General features: G+C 40.5%; 1 protein-coding gene across 9 annotated transcripts in view; it reads left to right on the forward strand.

The window, feature by feature from the left end:
- Positions 1-17,876, forward strand: part of R3HDM1 (R3H domain containing 1) — a 221,923-nt gene that overhangs the window by 180,438 nt on the left and 23,609 nt on the right. For 7 of the 9 annotated variants that reach the window (XM_073634292.1, XM_073634298.1, XM_073634291.1 and 4 more), the window contains 2 exons: positions 4,771-4,872; positions 17,026-17,292. In XM_073634292.1, the coding sequence (XP_073490393.1) occupies positions 4,771-4,872; positions 17,026-17,292 (369 nt within the window). The remainder of the gene's footprint in view (positions 1-4,770; positions 4,873-17,025; positions 17,293-17,876) is intronic. The other 2 variants (XM_073634295.1, XM_073634300.1) reach the window with 1 other exon arrangement.

The raw sequence follows: 17,876 nt of genomic DNA on the forward strand, positions 1-17,876 counted from the left end.
TATCTTTGCTTACAATCTAATCACTGGAAACTAAAGGACCAGTAAATCTGGTAACACCTGTTTTGGTAAGCTAAAGTTATGTTTGAGAAATATATGCAAAACTTATCGGAGGCTTTCTGTAATAACCGAAAGAGTGCCTTGTGTAAAATCACGTTGTTAAAGATAGTATCTGGAGAAATATTTTATTTTTAACATAATAGAACCACATCCCGGAATTTCTGGTGTCAGTTTTATTTAATAGCTTATGCTTTCCCTGAATAAACTGCACTATATTATGGCCAGAAGTGTGCAGACTTTTGACCATCACAGCTATAGGAGCTTGTTGGATATCCCTTTTCAAAACTACAGGCATTAATATAGATTTTGCCAATGACTAGAACACAAGATTTTTTCCTCAAATTAATAGTATATGGGAATTTTGTTTATTACAGGTTTGTATGTATGTATATATAGATATAGATATAGATATAGTTTAGCACCATAAGTTTGTGCAGCAATTTTATATTCTATTCATTCACATCAGTCCTTTTTCCTCAAGGAGTTTACAGTCTAAGGCAGGCTTTCTCAACCTTTTTACCATGGAGGAACCCTTGGCAAAAAGTTTGAGCTTTCGGGGAACCTTGGAAGATCAGATCTACAGCTCATGGAACATTGGTGTGATCAGCGAGCTGTTGATATAACAACAATTATTTTGAAATCACGTTAAATAGAATCTATATTAAAATATTCCTATTGTATAACTTGTGCATGATTTTTTTTTTTTTTTTTTGTCCCTGCATACAAGTTAAATTCTGGGTCAGACATGAGATAAACAGTGTACAGGGGGACAGCAGGGCAAAGCACAGTAGGTCAGGAGGGCACGCTACATGGGAGGCAGCAGGGCACATTATGGGACATACAGCAGGGCACCTTACATGGGATCAGGGCACAAAGGACCAACACACGTGATCAAAGCACCTTCCATGGGATCATGGCACATGGGATCAAAGTGCCTTACATGGAACCGGGGCACTTTTACATGGGATCATGGCACCTTACATGAGCTCAGGGCAAATGGCAGGGCAGCAGTCATTTCATTTGCAGAGCTAAGCATGGAAGTAGCTGTGATGAGCCCCTTTCTGCCACGCTGTTCACCCCTAGCCCTTCTTCAAATCCTCCTCCCTTTATGTCCATCTCCGATGATGTCACATACAAGCACCTGGGATGGACAGGAGGGGAGGAAGGGCCAGCGGGGAGGATCGATGCACAGCCTCACAAGCCAAGACACATGCTTGTATAGCTGTATATCAGGCAGCAAAGAAGATACAATCTACCAATCAAGCCTGTGACTGACTGGTAAATCGCAGTGTAACCCCAGTTGAGAAACACTGATCGAAGGTCTCTACCTCACAAGCACTTATAAAGTAGGGCCAGTTTGGAAAGGAGCCAATTAATCTACCAGCATATCTTTGGAGTGTAAAGAGGAAACCAGAGTACTCTGTGGAAAACCATGCACAGGGAAGATATGCAAACTCCATACAGATAGGAAATTTGTGCCCTTTCAGCTAAAAGCGCATTTGTGAGATCAGGAAAAGGGTCTTTCCCAAACTTTTACCACAAGGTTAGACGTGTACAACGGTCTTGAATAGTGATGGCGAACCTTGGCCCCCCTGATGTTTTGGAACTACATTTTCCATGATGCTCAACTACTACACTGCAGACTGCATGAGGATCATGGGAAAGGTAGTTCCAAAACCTCTGGGATGCCATGGTTCGCCATCACTGGTCTAGAATGTCTTTGTATGCTGTAGTATTAACAGTACACTGCAGTAGGATTGCCTGAACTCCATTTGGTGTGTTGTCCACATACTTTGGCCATATAGTGTATGTCACTGAGGTGCTATATTTAAAAAGTTGAAGGAACATTTTTTAAGTTCTATTCAAAGACAAGCTTCCATGGGAGCCAGCATAAACTTTTTCAGCAGTTAGAGCTACAGTAGCTCTTCTATTGAATCGGACTACATGGGCCAGTCTTTGCTCACCACATAGATCAATGAGCCTTGGCTGCTTATGACCCTATTGCTGGTTTTCTGTCCTTAGACCCCTTTTGGTCGGTCCTAAACCGCTGCAGACCGGGATCATCCCACAAGAGCTGCAATTTGAGTCCCTCTGACCCAGTCATCAAGCCATTACAATTTGGCCCTTGTCAAAATGACTCAAATTCTTACACTTGCACATGCTCCTGCTTTCAACGCCTCAATTTTAGGGACAGCATATTCGCTTGCTGCCTCATATATCCCACCCACATTCATGTGCCACTGTAATGAGATAATCAATGTTGTTCACTTTACCTGTCGTAGTCATTGTTATGACTAATCCATGTATATTGTGAGAGTTCCAACTTAGAAGACCGGGAATGCAGCAAAGATGAGAATACGTTTCTCAGGCAATAGCATTTCGCCAGACTTTAAATACAAAGTAAAAGACTGTCATTTCAACTATATAGGGCATAGAGTTGGGTTTTTTTTAAAGCTGAATTCTGGGAATTCAGTTTCTTTTGAAAAAAGTGAAGGCACACTGAGTTAAGTCCAAGAAGGTGCATCTCTATTTACATCTAAGAGTTTTATTGCTTTCCTGAAAGATGGCTATCGCTGTATTTCCGGGAACCCGACGCTGATGCTTCATGTCTAAGCATCTTCAACATTCGCATCGGTGCAGCTGCTATGTCTGCCCATCCTCATCCTCTTGCCCAGTCACAGAAGCCTTTATATTATGGGAACTCATTCACAAATTACAAAGGCTTCTCTGAATGGGAAGCAGAGCTGCTCTGTGTGGCTGCCTCTCCTCTGTGCCAGTGTATTCTCCGGCATAGCCATAAAACTGTCAGATATAAATGGAGATGAGTAAAGGAGATGTCATGCACCTTCTTGGACTTATCTCCTAGTACTTTTTACAAAGTGGCTGAATTCCTGAAATTCAGCTTTACGTTTGTAGTTCATTGGTTTGCACATTATTTTCAAATCAGTCATTGCTAAATGTACAAATGTAAGCTATGGCAATGGACTATTATCGATCTGGGTAGCCAGCATTTTGTGAGCTCAACCATCATTTTATTTTTTATGATTTAGAACCACTTTGTAAATTTAACTCTAGGCACAATTGGATATCTTTAAGGCTTTTAGCCCTGTCAAAGCTTTCTTTTGAAATTTGTTTTATTCCTGTTGAAATGTTGTAGGTTGCCCTGCAAGTCACCACTTGGCTGGATGAGTCTATTTGAAAATAGACGGAGCCAGGTGGAAAACTATTGGCAGAACAGCAGTGTTACATTTGACATCAAATTTTGATTTTAGTTTTAGTCCTAGTCTGTTGAGTAAAATGCATTTTTTTTGGTTTTAGTCGTATTTTAGTCAACTAAAATCGAATGGGTTAAGTTAAATTTTAATGCATTATTTCTCTAGAATTTCCAAACTCATTTACTCCTGAAGTAAAAATTGAATGTCATTCTTTATGGTATGATGGTTTGAACAAACCAGACACCAGCTGTTGTGATACCCTGTTTTCTCGAAAATAAGACCTAGCGTGATTGTCGGTGATGGCTGAAATATAAGCCCTACCCCCCAAACAAGCCCTAGTTAAAGTCCTTGTAGTTCTTATATTCAGGGTAGGGCTTATTTTCGGGGAAACAGGGTAGGGCTTATTTTGGGGGGTAGGGCTTATATTGCAGCCATCACCGACAATCACGCTAGGTCTTATTTTCGGGAAAACGGGGTATATAACGTCTTTATAAATGACACCAAGGGGTTGATTTACTAAAGGCAAATCCACTTTGCGCTACAAGTGCACTTGGAAGTGCAGTCGCTTTTAGATGTGAGGGGACGATCTGAAATGAGGGGAAGCTCTGCTGATTTTATCATCCAATCATGTGCAAGCAAAAATGCTGTTTTTTATTTTCCTTGCATGTCCCCCTCAGATCTACAGCGACTGCACTTCCACGTGCACTTACAATGCACTTGTAGCGCAAAGTGGATTTGCCTTTAGCAAACCCCCACGTTTCATGAATCCACAGAAATATTGCTTCTTGACAAACAGAAGTGCCACTTTAAAATAGAAAAAAAAAAAGCCCTAAAAGACTATAAACTCTATTGACTGTAATGCCATTGCACATATCACCTGAATATATCACCGACATTCACTATTAAGAATAAAAATTAAAAGCCTTTTTTCTTTTTTTTTTTTTTTTCTTTCTCTCAGCAGCTTAGTAGATGCCACCTACCTATTCTTATGTGGTAGTGCAATGTTAAGTTTAACGTCAAATTTCAACTTAGTTTTGGTCATAGTCTTTGGACTAAAATGCTGTTTTAGTCGTATGTCAATCATCTGAATTGTTTGTTTTAGTTTAACATTAGTAGACGAAAATAACACTGCTGAGCAGGGACTGCATCTTATCAGATGCGATGCTTCCTGAATACAATGGCCGACAGATTCCACCATCCACGCTGTTGGCAAGGATGGGGGAATTAATTGATTGACAATTGAGCCATCTACAGCCATCTATAGCCTCTAGGTTATGAGATTACTGTTTATTTGTACTTTGATATGTAGCTTTTCTAATCAACATTATTAGTCCAGGTCTTGAAAGCACCTTGTCTGCACACTATGAGAAAGCAAAAAAAAAATAATTTCAGATTTGCAGAACACACACACAAAAAAAGTGAAATGTGATGGTCTGTATTTCTATTTCTGTTCTTCCTGTCTTATTAACTTGAGTTTGTTCAACTGTTACTCCTTCAGCCTATCCGGTCTCTGCCATCTTCTTCGCAGCCTGTTCAGTACCCAGCCGTCTCTTATCCACCCCCGCTCCTGCAGGTCTCACCCACTCAACAGTACACTGTGGTACTTTCTATTGCTCTTCTCTTTGTGCTTTGTTTTAACCCGTGTGCGCTGCTTGATATCTGTGTATGTGGTATGTATTTGTCTTTTTGTATCCGTTTGCTGTCCTCTTAGCCGCATGTTAAGTTTACGTTCAAATTTAAAGTTACTTAAATAACATTTTCTTTGTGAATCTACCTAATTGTAGCTAAAGGGGGAGCAGTTGGAGTGGGGGATGCAGCTCAACCACTGTTTTTTGTTTTTATTTTTCATTTTTTTTATTTTTAACCTGCAAAAAAGTGCATTTTTTTTTCCCCATAAAGTGAACTTGTCCTTTTAATTGGGCTTGCCAAAAGCTTGGCAAATGCTTGGTTACAGTACATTTAAGCTCCAGTGTGGAAATGGTAAACACAGATTGGAGCGCTGACTCCCACTTTATGCAGGCTTCAGTAAGCTTCAGCTTTACTTAATGCTTTTTTTTAAAGCCTACTAGCATCTTGTTTAAAGTGACAATCGGCACTTTTGTTTCAGGTTTTCTTCCAGGCTTCAACAAAGCTTTCAAAAGCTTGGTGTGCTTGTTGCAAGGTCTTCCAATCCCAGCCATTATTGGGCAAATTGAGCACTAAGGCCTTGTTTACACTTGCAATTGAGGTGTGGTAAAGCTCCTTGGTTGAGCTCTGCTCCTCACCCATTCACCCTATTGCTGCTGAGGCAGAAGCTGGCCATGTACACATTTATATACTCCCTGTTGCACTCGGTGGGTGGCACAGTTGTCCAGTTATTATGGGGTTAAAATAGGTGGTGAAGAGGTGATACGCTGCCTCCTCACCACCTGCCTATTGCTGTCAGAAGCTCAGGCCATATTCGGATCACTCTTCAAACAGGAAAGCAAGTCTAAATGAGACCTTCAGTGGACCTTTCACTCCAAACTGGGCAAATCTTTTGGTCATCGTTCTATGCTTGTAGAATTTAAATCTTATGATGATGTACGTGCATAGAGATGGGCCTATGAGATCGGCAAAAAGTCTTGCAAGCTTTCGTTTACGTTCCCGAGATTTGCCTTCATGCTCTAGAGACATCGGCTTCCCAGAAGGCTATTGGAAGGAACTGACTACATCACCTGTGCCTAAACTGAAGGGCTGGTAAGTGACAAAGTTACGTTTTTTTTTTTAAATGAATGGTGCAATTTTATTTACTTTTACACAGCTTTTCAGAAAGGGGTATAAGGGTAAAAACGAAGATTTACCCAATTTAGGGTGAAAGGTCTGCTTTAAATCATTTAAATTCTTGGTTCAGATCTGACAGCAAACTGCATGTCTTAATCTTCAAAATTAAACTGAGCATCATGAATCCCATTCATGCCACTTATTGTAATGTCAGTGGTACATGCCGACAGATGGGGAAACAGCTGGAAACAGGAACAGTCCTTCTGGTCAGTCTTTGATGCGTTAAGCCAAAGCAAACCTTGTGCATTCTGTTGGCTGCACACACATCACTAGCAAAAGTTGAATTTCTCTTTAATATTTGTAGTGTTAGTATGGTTAGCTAATTTTATTGTAGAATAGAAAGCTATCAAAGCAAGAGGTTTAGTATGCTGCCCCTCTTTGGGGAGTTATGTCTCAGTCCCCCCCCCCCCATTCTCACATACTGCAGGTCTCCAACACCACTGGTATTCTGTCTCCAACACCACTGGTATTCTGTCTACCCCCCCCCCCCCCCCAAAAAAAAAATCCCCTTACGCTGCAGGTCTTCGACATCAACACTAGTATGGAGTCTGCCCCATCTTTGTGCACTACAGGTCTCCGACACCAGCACTGGTGCGATGTCTCACCCCCATCTTTTATGCTGCATGTCCCAGACAACGGCATTGGTGTGGAGTCTCTGCCCCATCTCTGCATGGGCGTAGGTCTGACAAAGGAGCCACGCATGCTCATCCCTCTCTCTGGGTCCTCCTCCGGTCCCCCTTGTCCCGGATCTGTCAGGATAGAGAGTGGAGGAAGGAACCCGGTAAATATGTCATTTACCGGCTCCTTCCTATTCTGAATAAGCAGTCAGTGATCACTGACTGTCCATTCATAACTGAGCATCGTAAACTGTGTTTACGATGGTTCAGTTTATGAATAGAGAGGTGCCTCTGTCTCCTCTCTATTCATCTTCAGTGCAGCTGAGGCTGCTGAGAAAGGGACTGGGGAATCTGTGTCCCTTACAGTTTTATATGACATTGTTCAGCGCCACACTTTTTTGTTATTTTTCCATTTTACACTTTGTTGGTCGTGTTGGCTGCTTCCTTATCTTTCGTTTTAGGGTAGCGCAGAATTATTCTATATCTAGTAAATTGTACAAATAAAAAAAAAAATTTTAAAAAATAACATTTTCTTTAAAAAATTAAGACATTCTCCACCCCCCCCCCAAAAATTAGAAAGCATTGTAAAAAAAAAAAAAAAAAAAAAATTGAAAAAAGAAACGACAGACAGACCACGCCCCTCCCATGCCACCTCATCCATGCCCATCAGTGCTGCATATTAGTGCCTCCTCATCGGTGCCACCTATTGGTGCCGCTGTCATTAAAAAAAAAAAAAAAAAGTATTGGTACTTGGCCTTAAAGTGGTATCGATGCAACCCTAGTAATCTTTTAACCACTGCACTTAAAGGCGCCTTTCTCTTTCCTTTCTGCCCCATCTCTGCACACTGCAGATCTCTGATACCAGCATTGGTGTGGAGTCTCTGCTCCCATCTCTGCACAAGGCAGGTCTCCGACACTAGCGCTGACTCTATGGGGTTGATTTACTAAAGCCAAATCGACAGTGCCCTTTGCAAAGTGCGGTTGCACTCTGTATGAGCAGTTGCTCCAGAGTTTAGTAAATGAACAGAAGCTCTGCTGGCTTTCATCATCCAATCATGTGCAAGCAAAAATACTGTGTTTTTTTTTTTTTTTTTTTTGCAAAGTTAAGCTTTACCTCATTTACTAAGGTCTGCCGCAACTGCATTTGCAAAGTGCACAGTCTATTTGCCTTTAGTTAATCAACCCCTATGTCTCTTACCCCCCTTCTTCGCACACTGCAGGTCTCAGACACCAGCATTGGTGTGGAGTCTCTGCCCCCTTTTCCATACGCTGCAGGTCACACACACCGGCACTGGGGTCATGTCTCTGCTCCGCTCTTTGCCTGACTTTTCACAAAACTAAACAAAGTTTTTATGAATGAGGTCAGATTACTGTAAACGAGTTGATTAATTTTGACTCTGTGAGATTAAAAAAAATGCATGTCATTTTCAAATTACTTTTAGGAAATGTTGCAATTTTTGATTGGTTTGGTTCTCCTTTACGGCTTCCCAGGAAGCAAAACATTTCTGCAAGTAATAAAGGCTAAAACCCAGCAGAATTAAGAGAGACACCGTCTGAACCTGTGGAAGGTCTGCAGCGGTATTAATCAGAATTGCATTAAAGATTGGGTGATTGATTCATCAGTTATGATGTGGGTTCATTGGCGCAGATGAGATGCCAACCTCTCCGATTTCTAAATCTTCCTTTAGACATTTTTAATTAAATGAAATTGTTCAGCTGCGTTGGGATTTGCTTTCATTTTGAGTGCAGAGGTTTCCTAGGGATTCTTTATTTTGTTTTTTTGTTTTATCTTTCTTTTCGGTTTAGACATTTGCATCTTCTTTTTAGAATTTATTAAAAATAAATAACTTTTTGTGTTTTTTAAATTAAAAAGTGGAATGTAATTTGGAAAGGAATTCGCTCTTTGCTACTTTTTGTTTTTTCCCCAGTGTCAGATCTAGATAAAAGAAAAACGAGTCTTGTGGATATTACCCTGTTAGCTGGCCATACACCACATATGGTACAACTTGATTGCAGTCTCTGTACAATCTCCTTCTGATTTGGCAGCAATTCATCTCAATTTCTATTCTATTTACATCCAATCAGTTTTGTCCCTTGCTCTGGGAAGCTTTAAAGCATAATTCTACAAATCTTTTTTTGATTTGATATCGCAGAGCAGCAAAATTATACTAACTTTTCAATTTCCAGATAACTCCATTCTAAAGAGAAAATTGTGTTTTCATAGTTTTTAAATGGTGGTGCAGTTAAAGTTGACCCTGCAATAAATATTATGCCCTTAATGCTAGCCGATCCACCACCTCCCATCAGATGCAAAGTTACTAGGTGTGAAAAGGTAGAAATCCAATTGCCAAATAGAAAGAATAAGTTAAAGAATTTTATAAATTCAAGAACCAAAAATGAATAAATTGCAGCTTACTAGCCCTTATGCCCTGTACACACGGTCGGACATTGATCGGACATTCCGACAACAAAATCCATGGATTTTTTCCGACGGATGTTGGCTCAAACTTGTTTTGCATACACACGGTTGCACAAAGTTGTCGTTCTGAATGCGGTAATGTAAAACACGTACTTTGGGACTATAAATGGGGCAGTAGCCAATAGCTTTTGTCTCTTAATTTATTCTGAGCATGCGTGGCACTTTGTGCGTCGGATTTGTGTACACACAATCAGAATTCACACAAACTGATTTTGTTGTTGGAAAATTTTATAGCAAGCTCTCAAACTTTGTGTGTCGGAAATTCCGATGGAAAAAGTTTGATGGAGCCCACACACGGTCGGAATTTCCAACAACACAATCTGATGACATATTTCATCGGAAAGTCCGACCGTGTGTACAGGGCTTAAGACATTGTGGCTGCAGTAGTTTTCCTTTTAAAAAGGCTACCTAAATCTTCTAAAAGTACAGAAAAATGCCCATTGCTCCAGCCAGAAATCCAGCGTCTTTGTATTTTCTTGTTCACTAGACGGAAATCTCAAAAATGTTAGCAGTTTTCCAGCTATTTTCTGTGGGCTACAAAACACCTCCTTCCTATGTTATGGAGATGAGAACAGCACCCTAGGGTGACACCACTGCTTGTCCTTGAATTACAGTACAGAGACTGTGTTCTCATCCTAGGAAAGATAGTGTGCTACTAGCAGAATCACCAGGAAAAATGGAAGAGAAAGGCAGGACTGATGAGCTATCTTGTACGGAATTTTTGTTTTTGGGTTTAGAAAGGTTGTTTTTAATTTTTTTTTTTTTTTTGTAGTTCCTTTATTTAACCATAATTTTGCTTTATACACACCAAGGCAGATGATCTTGCATAATACAATTACATAAGTAGGCAGGTGGAATACTTTTCTTATTTCATAATGCAATCCCATGGTGCCCAGGACTCTGTCACAACTTCAGCCATAGAAATTGAAGGATTAGTACCAGTTGTAGACTTTGCAAGATTATGGGATTGGATTATGTAATCGGAACACAATTTTCTCCTGTCAGACCGTTCCTTGATAGGGATGACCTTGGGCATAATCAAACTCTCATCTGAACCCACCTGAGCAAACCACCAGGTATCTGTCACTGTACTGGTCCAATCATAAGCAGCCTATGCATTCACCTTTATACACGCAGCTGCAGGGTGGTGAATGCCCCGGCTCCAGAAAATTGGCCCAGTATAGGTGACCTCTCCCTGGTGGACTTGCCCAGGTGGGTTAAACATTTACCATTACACATTTTCATGGTTATTGGATCAATATGATTGACTTATCTGTGTGGATATAAATGATGATGAGTTTTGCTGACACTCCTAAAAAGGTAAGAAGCCATTTTAAATGAGCTGCAAAACCTCTTCAAGATTAAAGTCTGGTTAAATGTTACTAATTACTACTAGCACCCTTATGCCTAGTACACACGATGAGAATATCAGACGCATGCTAATCCCATATCGATAACCGCTAGGTAAAGTTACGAAAATGCTTGAATACAACTTTGGACGTGATGTAATGTATTCTTTTGTTTTCGAGCATGCGTGGTCTTGGTCACACAATTTATTTTGTACAAATACTATATTAATTACACAAAAATTGTTTGTTCTGTTATCATATGAGAAACATTTTCATGCTTGTCCCCTCAGAAAATATGGCATGAACTGTCCTGATCAGCTCTCGAAAGCTGTATACTAACGTTCAGATTATCGGGCGATCGCTCCGAAAATGTTTGTCCGATTTTTCTCATTGTGTGTAATAGGTGTGAGCAAGTATTATACATACCTGCAAGTGTAGAATACATGCAGAGACTAGCGAGAAGAGAAGCAGAGACTTGAATACATGGTCCAACAAAAAGCTGAGTACATTACTGCCTTTACAGGAGGCCAATTGAGTAATGACTGTCTGACAGGGTCACTTTAAAGAGGTGATTGTTTTAAGGCATCATTTTAGGCATTAAGATTCAGAGAAGAGTTATGTTATGGGCTGTTTTACAGGATTGGGGTATGTTTAGCGGTGAGGCACACTATATATATATATATATATATATATATAATGTGTATGTGTGTTTATATTTAGGTGTGCCTCACCGCTAAACGTACCCCAAACCATATATATATTCATTTTTTTCATTAAAAACCCAGATCTATTGGACCAAAAAAACCACAAACCAGATACTCTAATTAGCGCCTGTATACCAAGGATGGCCTCTGTGATTCTTTTTCAATTTGAATCTGTCTTCTGGAAAAAGCTTTTGTCTAACTCGTGACTTGTTAATTACCCTTACATCATCTCTTCAAGTGTACGTTGTAATATAAGCTCAGTAATTGAAGATGAAGTGAGTTCTAAGCAACTGAATACCTTCAGCCTTTACGCCACCAATTCATTATCTCTCATCCTCTCAGACTTGATTAAAAAAAAAAAAAATGTATAAAAATATTGCGGGTCACGATAGCTGTAATTATCTTAAAGAGTGTAATTATCCTCCAGGCTTCTGTAATCAACGCTCCCGGTTTGTCTTTTTTTTTTTTTTTTTTTTTTCTTTTTCCTTTTTATATGTTGTCCGAGAATTTGCTAACACAGTCCAAAGTGATTCTGGCAGTGTTATCTATTTTCTTAATTATTTCTGAACTCGAGGGATGTATTGCGCATTGTTCCAGGATGCGCACGAATGCTGCTTTTCTAAGCTTTTTTTGTCCCCTTGGGGGAGGAAGATTAAAAAAAAATTATGTTGAATCAACACTACTTAATTAACACCTTGATGATTAAAGTAGCAAGCAGACCTGAAAAAGAATTTAATAAATGCGCTTCCCACTTTTGACTTCTACAAACTGTTTAGTGATATCTTCTTAAAGATTTTGTTTGTTGTTTTTTTTATCATGGTGCTTTGCTTATTGGATAAAAATTGGGTAATGTTTTATAAATCCCCATTTGCAGAAACAGCAAAGCTTGGTGTCCACACCAGCAAAGAATATAGGGGTATTTCTGTCAGAAGAAAACACATCATCAATAGGGTAAAACTCTGTCTCACGATGGTCTAATCCCAGCTCATGTTCCCTATTAGTGGGTGAACAATCCAACGCTTGGTGAATTCTGCTTGTGTGTGTATGTATGTGTGTATATATTTATGTATGTCTATAATACACAGTATATCACAAAAGTGAGTACACCCCTCACATTTGTAAATGTAAATATTGTAAATATTTTATTATATCTTTTCATGTGACAACACTGAAGAAATGACACTTTGCTACAATGTAAAGTAGTGAGTGTACAGCTTGTATAACAGTGTAAATTTGCTGTCCCCTCAAAAAAAACTCAACACACAGGAATTAATGTCTAAACCACTGGCAACAAAAGTGAGTACACCCCTAAGTGAAAATGTCCAAATTGGGCCCAATTAGTAGTTTTCCCTCCCCGGTGTCATGTGACTCGTTAGTGTTACAAAATATCAGGTGTGAATGGCGAGCAGGTGTGTTAAATCCCTGAAACGGATCTGCACCACGGTGGGCAAGACCATACAGCGGTTTAACAGGACAGGTTCCACTCAGAGCAGGCCTCACCATGGTCGACCAAAGAAGTTCAGAGCCTGTGCTCAGCGTCATATCCAGAGGTTGTCTTTGGGAAATAGATGTATGAGTGCTGCCAGCAATGCTGCAGAAGTTGAAGAGGTGGGGGGGTCAGCCTGTCAGTGCTCAGACCATATGCTGCAAAATGCATCAAATTGGTCTACATGGCTGTCATCCCAGAAGGAAGCCTCTTCTAAAGATGATGCATAAGAAGGTCTGCAAACGGTTTGCTGAAGACGAGCAGAATAAGGAAATGGATTACTGGAACCATGTCCTGTGGTTTGATGAGACCAAAATAAATTTATTTGCTTCAGATGGTGCCACGTGTGTGCCACGTGAGGAGTACAAAGACAAGTGTGTCTTGTCTACAGTCAAGCATGGTGGTGGGAGTGTCATGGTCTGGGGCTGCATTAAGTGCTGCTGACACTGAGGAGCTACAGTTCATTGAGGGAACCATAAAAGCCAACATGTACTGTGACATACTGCAGCAGAGCATGATCCCCTCCCTTCGGAGACTGAACCACAGTGCAGTGTTCCAATATAACCCCAAACATACCTCCAAAACGACCACTGCCTTGCTAAAGAAGCTGAGGGTAAAAGTGATGGACTGGCCAAGCATGTCTCCAGACCTAAACCCTATTGAGCATCTGTGGGGCATCCTCAAACAAAGTGGAGGAGCGCAAGGTCTCTAACATCCACCAGCTCCGTGATGTCTTCATGGAGGAGTGGAAGAGGACTCCAGTGGCAACCTGTGAAGCTCTGGTGAGCTCCATGACCAAGAGGATTAAGGCAGTGCTGGAAAATAATGGTGGCCACACAAAATATTGACACTTTGGGCCCAAGTTGGACATTTTCACTTAGGGGTGTACTCACTTTTGTTGCCAGCGGTTTAGACATTAATGGCTGTGTGTTGCGTTATTTTGAGGGGACAGCAAATTTACACTGTTATATGAGCTGTACACTCACTACTTTACATTGTAGCAAAGTGTCATTTCTTCAGTGTTGTCACATGAAAAGATATAATAAAATATTTACAAAAATGTGAGGGGTGTATGTGCGTTTGTGAGATAGACTATGTGTGTGTGTGTGTGTAATATATATAGTGGCTTGCGTAAGTATTCGGCCCCTTGAACTTTTCAACCTTTTGCCACATTTCAGGCTTCAAACATAAAGATATAAAATTTTAATTTTTTGTGAAGAATCACCAACAAGTGGGACACAATTGTGAAGTGGAACGAAATCTATTGGATATTAAACTTTTTTAGCAATTAAAAAACTGAAAAGTGGTGCGTGCAAAATTATTCGGCCCCTTTAGTTTCAGTGCAGCAAACTCACTCCAGAAGTTCAGCGAGGATCTCTGAATGATCAAATGTTGTCCTAAATGACTGATGGTGATAAATAGAATCCACCTGCGTGTAATCAAGTCTCTGTATAAATGCACCTGCTCTGTGATAGTCTCAGGGTTCTGTTGAAAGTGCAGAGAGCATCATGAAGACCAAGGAACACACCAGGCAGGTCCGTAATACTGTTGTGGAGAAGTTTAAAGCCGGATTTGGATACAAAAAGATTTCCCAAGCTTTAAACATCCCAAGGAGCACTGTGCAAGTGATCATTTTGAAATGGAAGGAGTATCAGACCACTGCAAATCTACCAAGACCTGGCTGTCCCTCTAAACTTTCAGCTCAGACAAGGAGAAGACTGATCAGAGATGCAGCCAAGAGGCCCATGATCACTCTGGATGAACTGCAGAGAACTACAGCTGAGGTGGGAGAGTCTGTCCATAGGACAACAATCAGTCGTACACTGCACAAATCTGGCCTTTATGGAAGAGTGGCAAGAAGAAAGCCATTTCACAGATATCCATAAAAAGTCTAGTCTAAAGTTTGCCACAAGCCACCTGGGAGACACACCAAACATGTGGAAGAAGGTGCTCTGGTCCGATGAAACCAAAATCGAACTTTTTGGCCACAATGCAAAACGATATGTTTGGCGTAAAAGCAACACAGCTCATCACACTCAACACACCATCCCCACTGTCAAACATGGTGGTGGCAGCATCATGGTTTGGGCCTGCTTTTCTTCAGCAGGGACAGGGAAGATGGTTAAAATTGAGGGGAAGATGGATGCAGCCAAATACAGGACCATTCTGGATGAAAACCTGTTGGAGTCTGCAAAAGACCTGAAACTGGGACGGAGATTTATCTTCCAACAAGACAATGATCCCAAACATACAGCAAAATCTACAAAGGAATGGTTCACAAATAAACATATCCAGGTGTTAGAATGGCCAAGTCAAAGTCCAGACCTGAATCCAATCGAGAATCTGTGGAAAGAGCTGAAAACTGCTGTTCACAAATGCTCTCCATCCAACCTCACTGAGCTCGAGCTGTTTTGCAAGGAAGAAAGGGCAAGAATTTCAGTCTCTCGATGTGCAAAACTGATAGAGACATACCCCAAGCGACTTGCAGCTGTAATCGCAGCAAAAGGTGGCTCTACAAAGTATTAACGCAAGGGGGCCGAATAATTTTGCACGCCCCACTTTTCATTTTTTTATTAAAGTTTCAAAAATCCAAAAGATTTCGTTCCACTTCACAATTGTGTCCCACTTGTTGGTGATTCTTCACAAAAAATAAAAATTTTATATCTTTATGTTTGAAGCCTGAAATGTGGCAAAAGGTTGAAAAGTTCAAGGGGGCCGAATACTTTCGCAAGCCACTATATGTATGTGTGTATATATATTAGGATGGAAATATTCGTGGCTTGACAGTATGTTGCTTTTATCCTTAAGAGTCACAGCAAGTGGAAATCAGTTTAGTATATCTAGATCGGGTTAATAACGCAAAAAGTTGGGGTCCTTGGATTAGCAGGAGATGCCAGCTACCTAGCATTTTCAGAAGATACATTTCTCATGTAACGAAAAAGGAAATTGAAGCGTCATACTTCACCACTGCTAAGAGGTACAGATACAACTTTATTCCAATAAAAGTCGAGGAGGGGGGGGGAACAATCCAAGAAGTAGCCAATGCATCTCGGGGGCCAAAGGCGCCTGTCAAACTAGTTGATGTGTTTGAAATCACATTAAAGGTCCAGTTCACTTCTAGTCTATCCACATAAAAATTAGAGCTGGACCCATAAGGATATCTTATTGATGGCACTATCTTAAAAGTATTGATGTTGATGCAAATAATCTGGTTCCCGAGCAGGCGGCTTCTACACCCCCAAAGGATCTTGGGTTGTAGCGTAATGTGATAAAATTTATATTGAAGCCCCACACCACTAAGAGTTCTTGATACAACTTTATTCCGATAAAAGTCAGGGGGACAGTACAATAAGTACCCAACGTGTTTTCTGAGCTCCAAAGACGCCTTTTCTTCAAAGGTTGAAAACCATGTGAACAGACTAGAAGTGAACTGGGCCTTTTAATGGTATTTCTTTGACGTAATTACAAGCACAGAAGCTGGTTTGGCAGGCACCATTGGACCCCCAAAATGTGGTGGCTATTTTTTGGATTGTCTCCCAAACTTTTATTGTAGTGATAAAGTTGTATGTTTAAATTCATTATATTCACTTTTAGAAAAGCGATTTACAAATATAAGGCATCACAATAAAAACCAAGACCACATTCCTAAAATAAACAAGCAGAGTAGAAGAAAAACCTTTGAATCTCATACAATACATACATACATACATACATACATACATACATACATACATACATACATACATTCTATTACAAACATATAAAAAAAAGTGTATATCCTATGACATTATTGTATTGCCCAAGTATATCACATATATTCCCCAATATAAAGTTATTCCCTAAATATAAAGTTTTATCGGGACCTCTTAGAAGTGGTGTGGGGCTTAAATTTTCGTTTATGTTGCATTACACTACAAGCCAAGGAGACCATAGAGATCCTCTGAGATGTAGAAGCTGCCTACTCAGGAATCAAGTTATTTACATCAACATCAATCATACTAACAGTAAGATCCTTACAGGTCAAGCGCTGTTTTTCCACCTTCCTCAAACAATTTCTTATGACAAGTTTACTTTGCGTTACTTTGAGTTAGTTCACTCAACATGATGTGCTGCTTTGTACTAATGCAGTTCCGTATAAACTGAATTGGTTGCTTTTTTTTGTGGTGTTTCAGGTACACTTAAAGCATTTGCAGCATTTTGTTTCTTTTTTTTTTGTTTTACATGTCTTCATATATCTGTGGTTATTCCCTGCTGTGTTTTTTTTTTTTTTTTTTTTTTTTTTTTAATAAAATGGCTTCTTTTTTTATTTTTTACAGCCAGACAACCTGAACACTCAATTTAGCCATATGAGTCTTGCCAGGCAGCCATCAGCCGAATCTTCAGATGCTCATCCAACCATGTTCCAGTCCACCGTGGTGCTCCAACCATCCCCACAATCTGGCTACATCATGGCGCCCCCTCCTCCACCTCCACCACCCCCACTAGGCCAGTCTCACCATCCTCCCAACTACACCTCCAGCCAGCCTGTCAATCCGCCAGTGCTGCAGCCACAGGGATACATCCAGCCCCCCTCTCTCCAGCAGGTACTCCCTTCCCTTGGGATGTCTTGGCTCTGAAGCTTAATTTGTCGAACGTTAAAAAAAAAAGCGGTGTTGTCCACAGAACCTATATGATGAGGTTCATATTTTCTAGTATCTGATTGCTTGCACAAGCAAAGTGAGCCAGCAGTCTGTTAAAAGCTTGGTCAAAGGAAAGGTAGAAGCGAGACGCATATGTTTTAACCATTAAAAACACGTTTTTTAGCCTAAGGGCTTGAATTTGGCAGCTCTCCACAATGCAGAGACCCCCCCCCCCCCCCAAAAGATGGGGGGGGGGGGGGCGGTCACTGAAATAAAGTCCATGTATAGTTGGACCAAAAAGCGCATCAAAGGTCTTTTTAAGAGTTGAAAGTACTATATTCCACAAGTGACAACAGGAAAGCAAAAGGCATCCAACACACTTCGGAGGCTACAAAATCCCCATTCTTCAGGGCTTTATCAATGTACCAAGTGTCTATTGGACTCAAAGCAAAGCTTCTGGATAAATGACTCCTAAAATAGAAAATGAATAGTGAGTGATCATGCCGGTGTCAGCGGAAGAGCAGTCAAGCTTGGTCAAAAGTGGACCT

This window comes from Aquarana catesbeiana, linkage group LG06 (assembly GCF_042186555.1).
Source record: "Aquarana catesbeiana isolate 2022-GZ linkage group LG06, ASM4218655v1, whole genome shotgun sequence".
Lineage (NCBI taxonomy): Eukaryota > Metazoa > Chordata > Amphibia > Anura > Ranidae > Aquarana > Aquarana catesbeiana.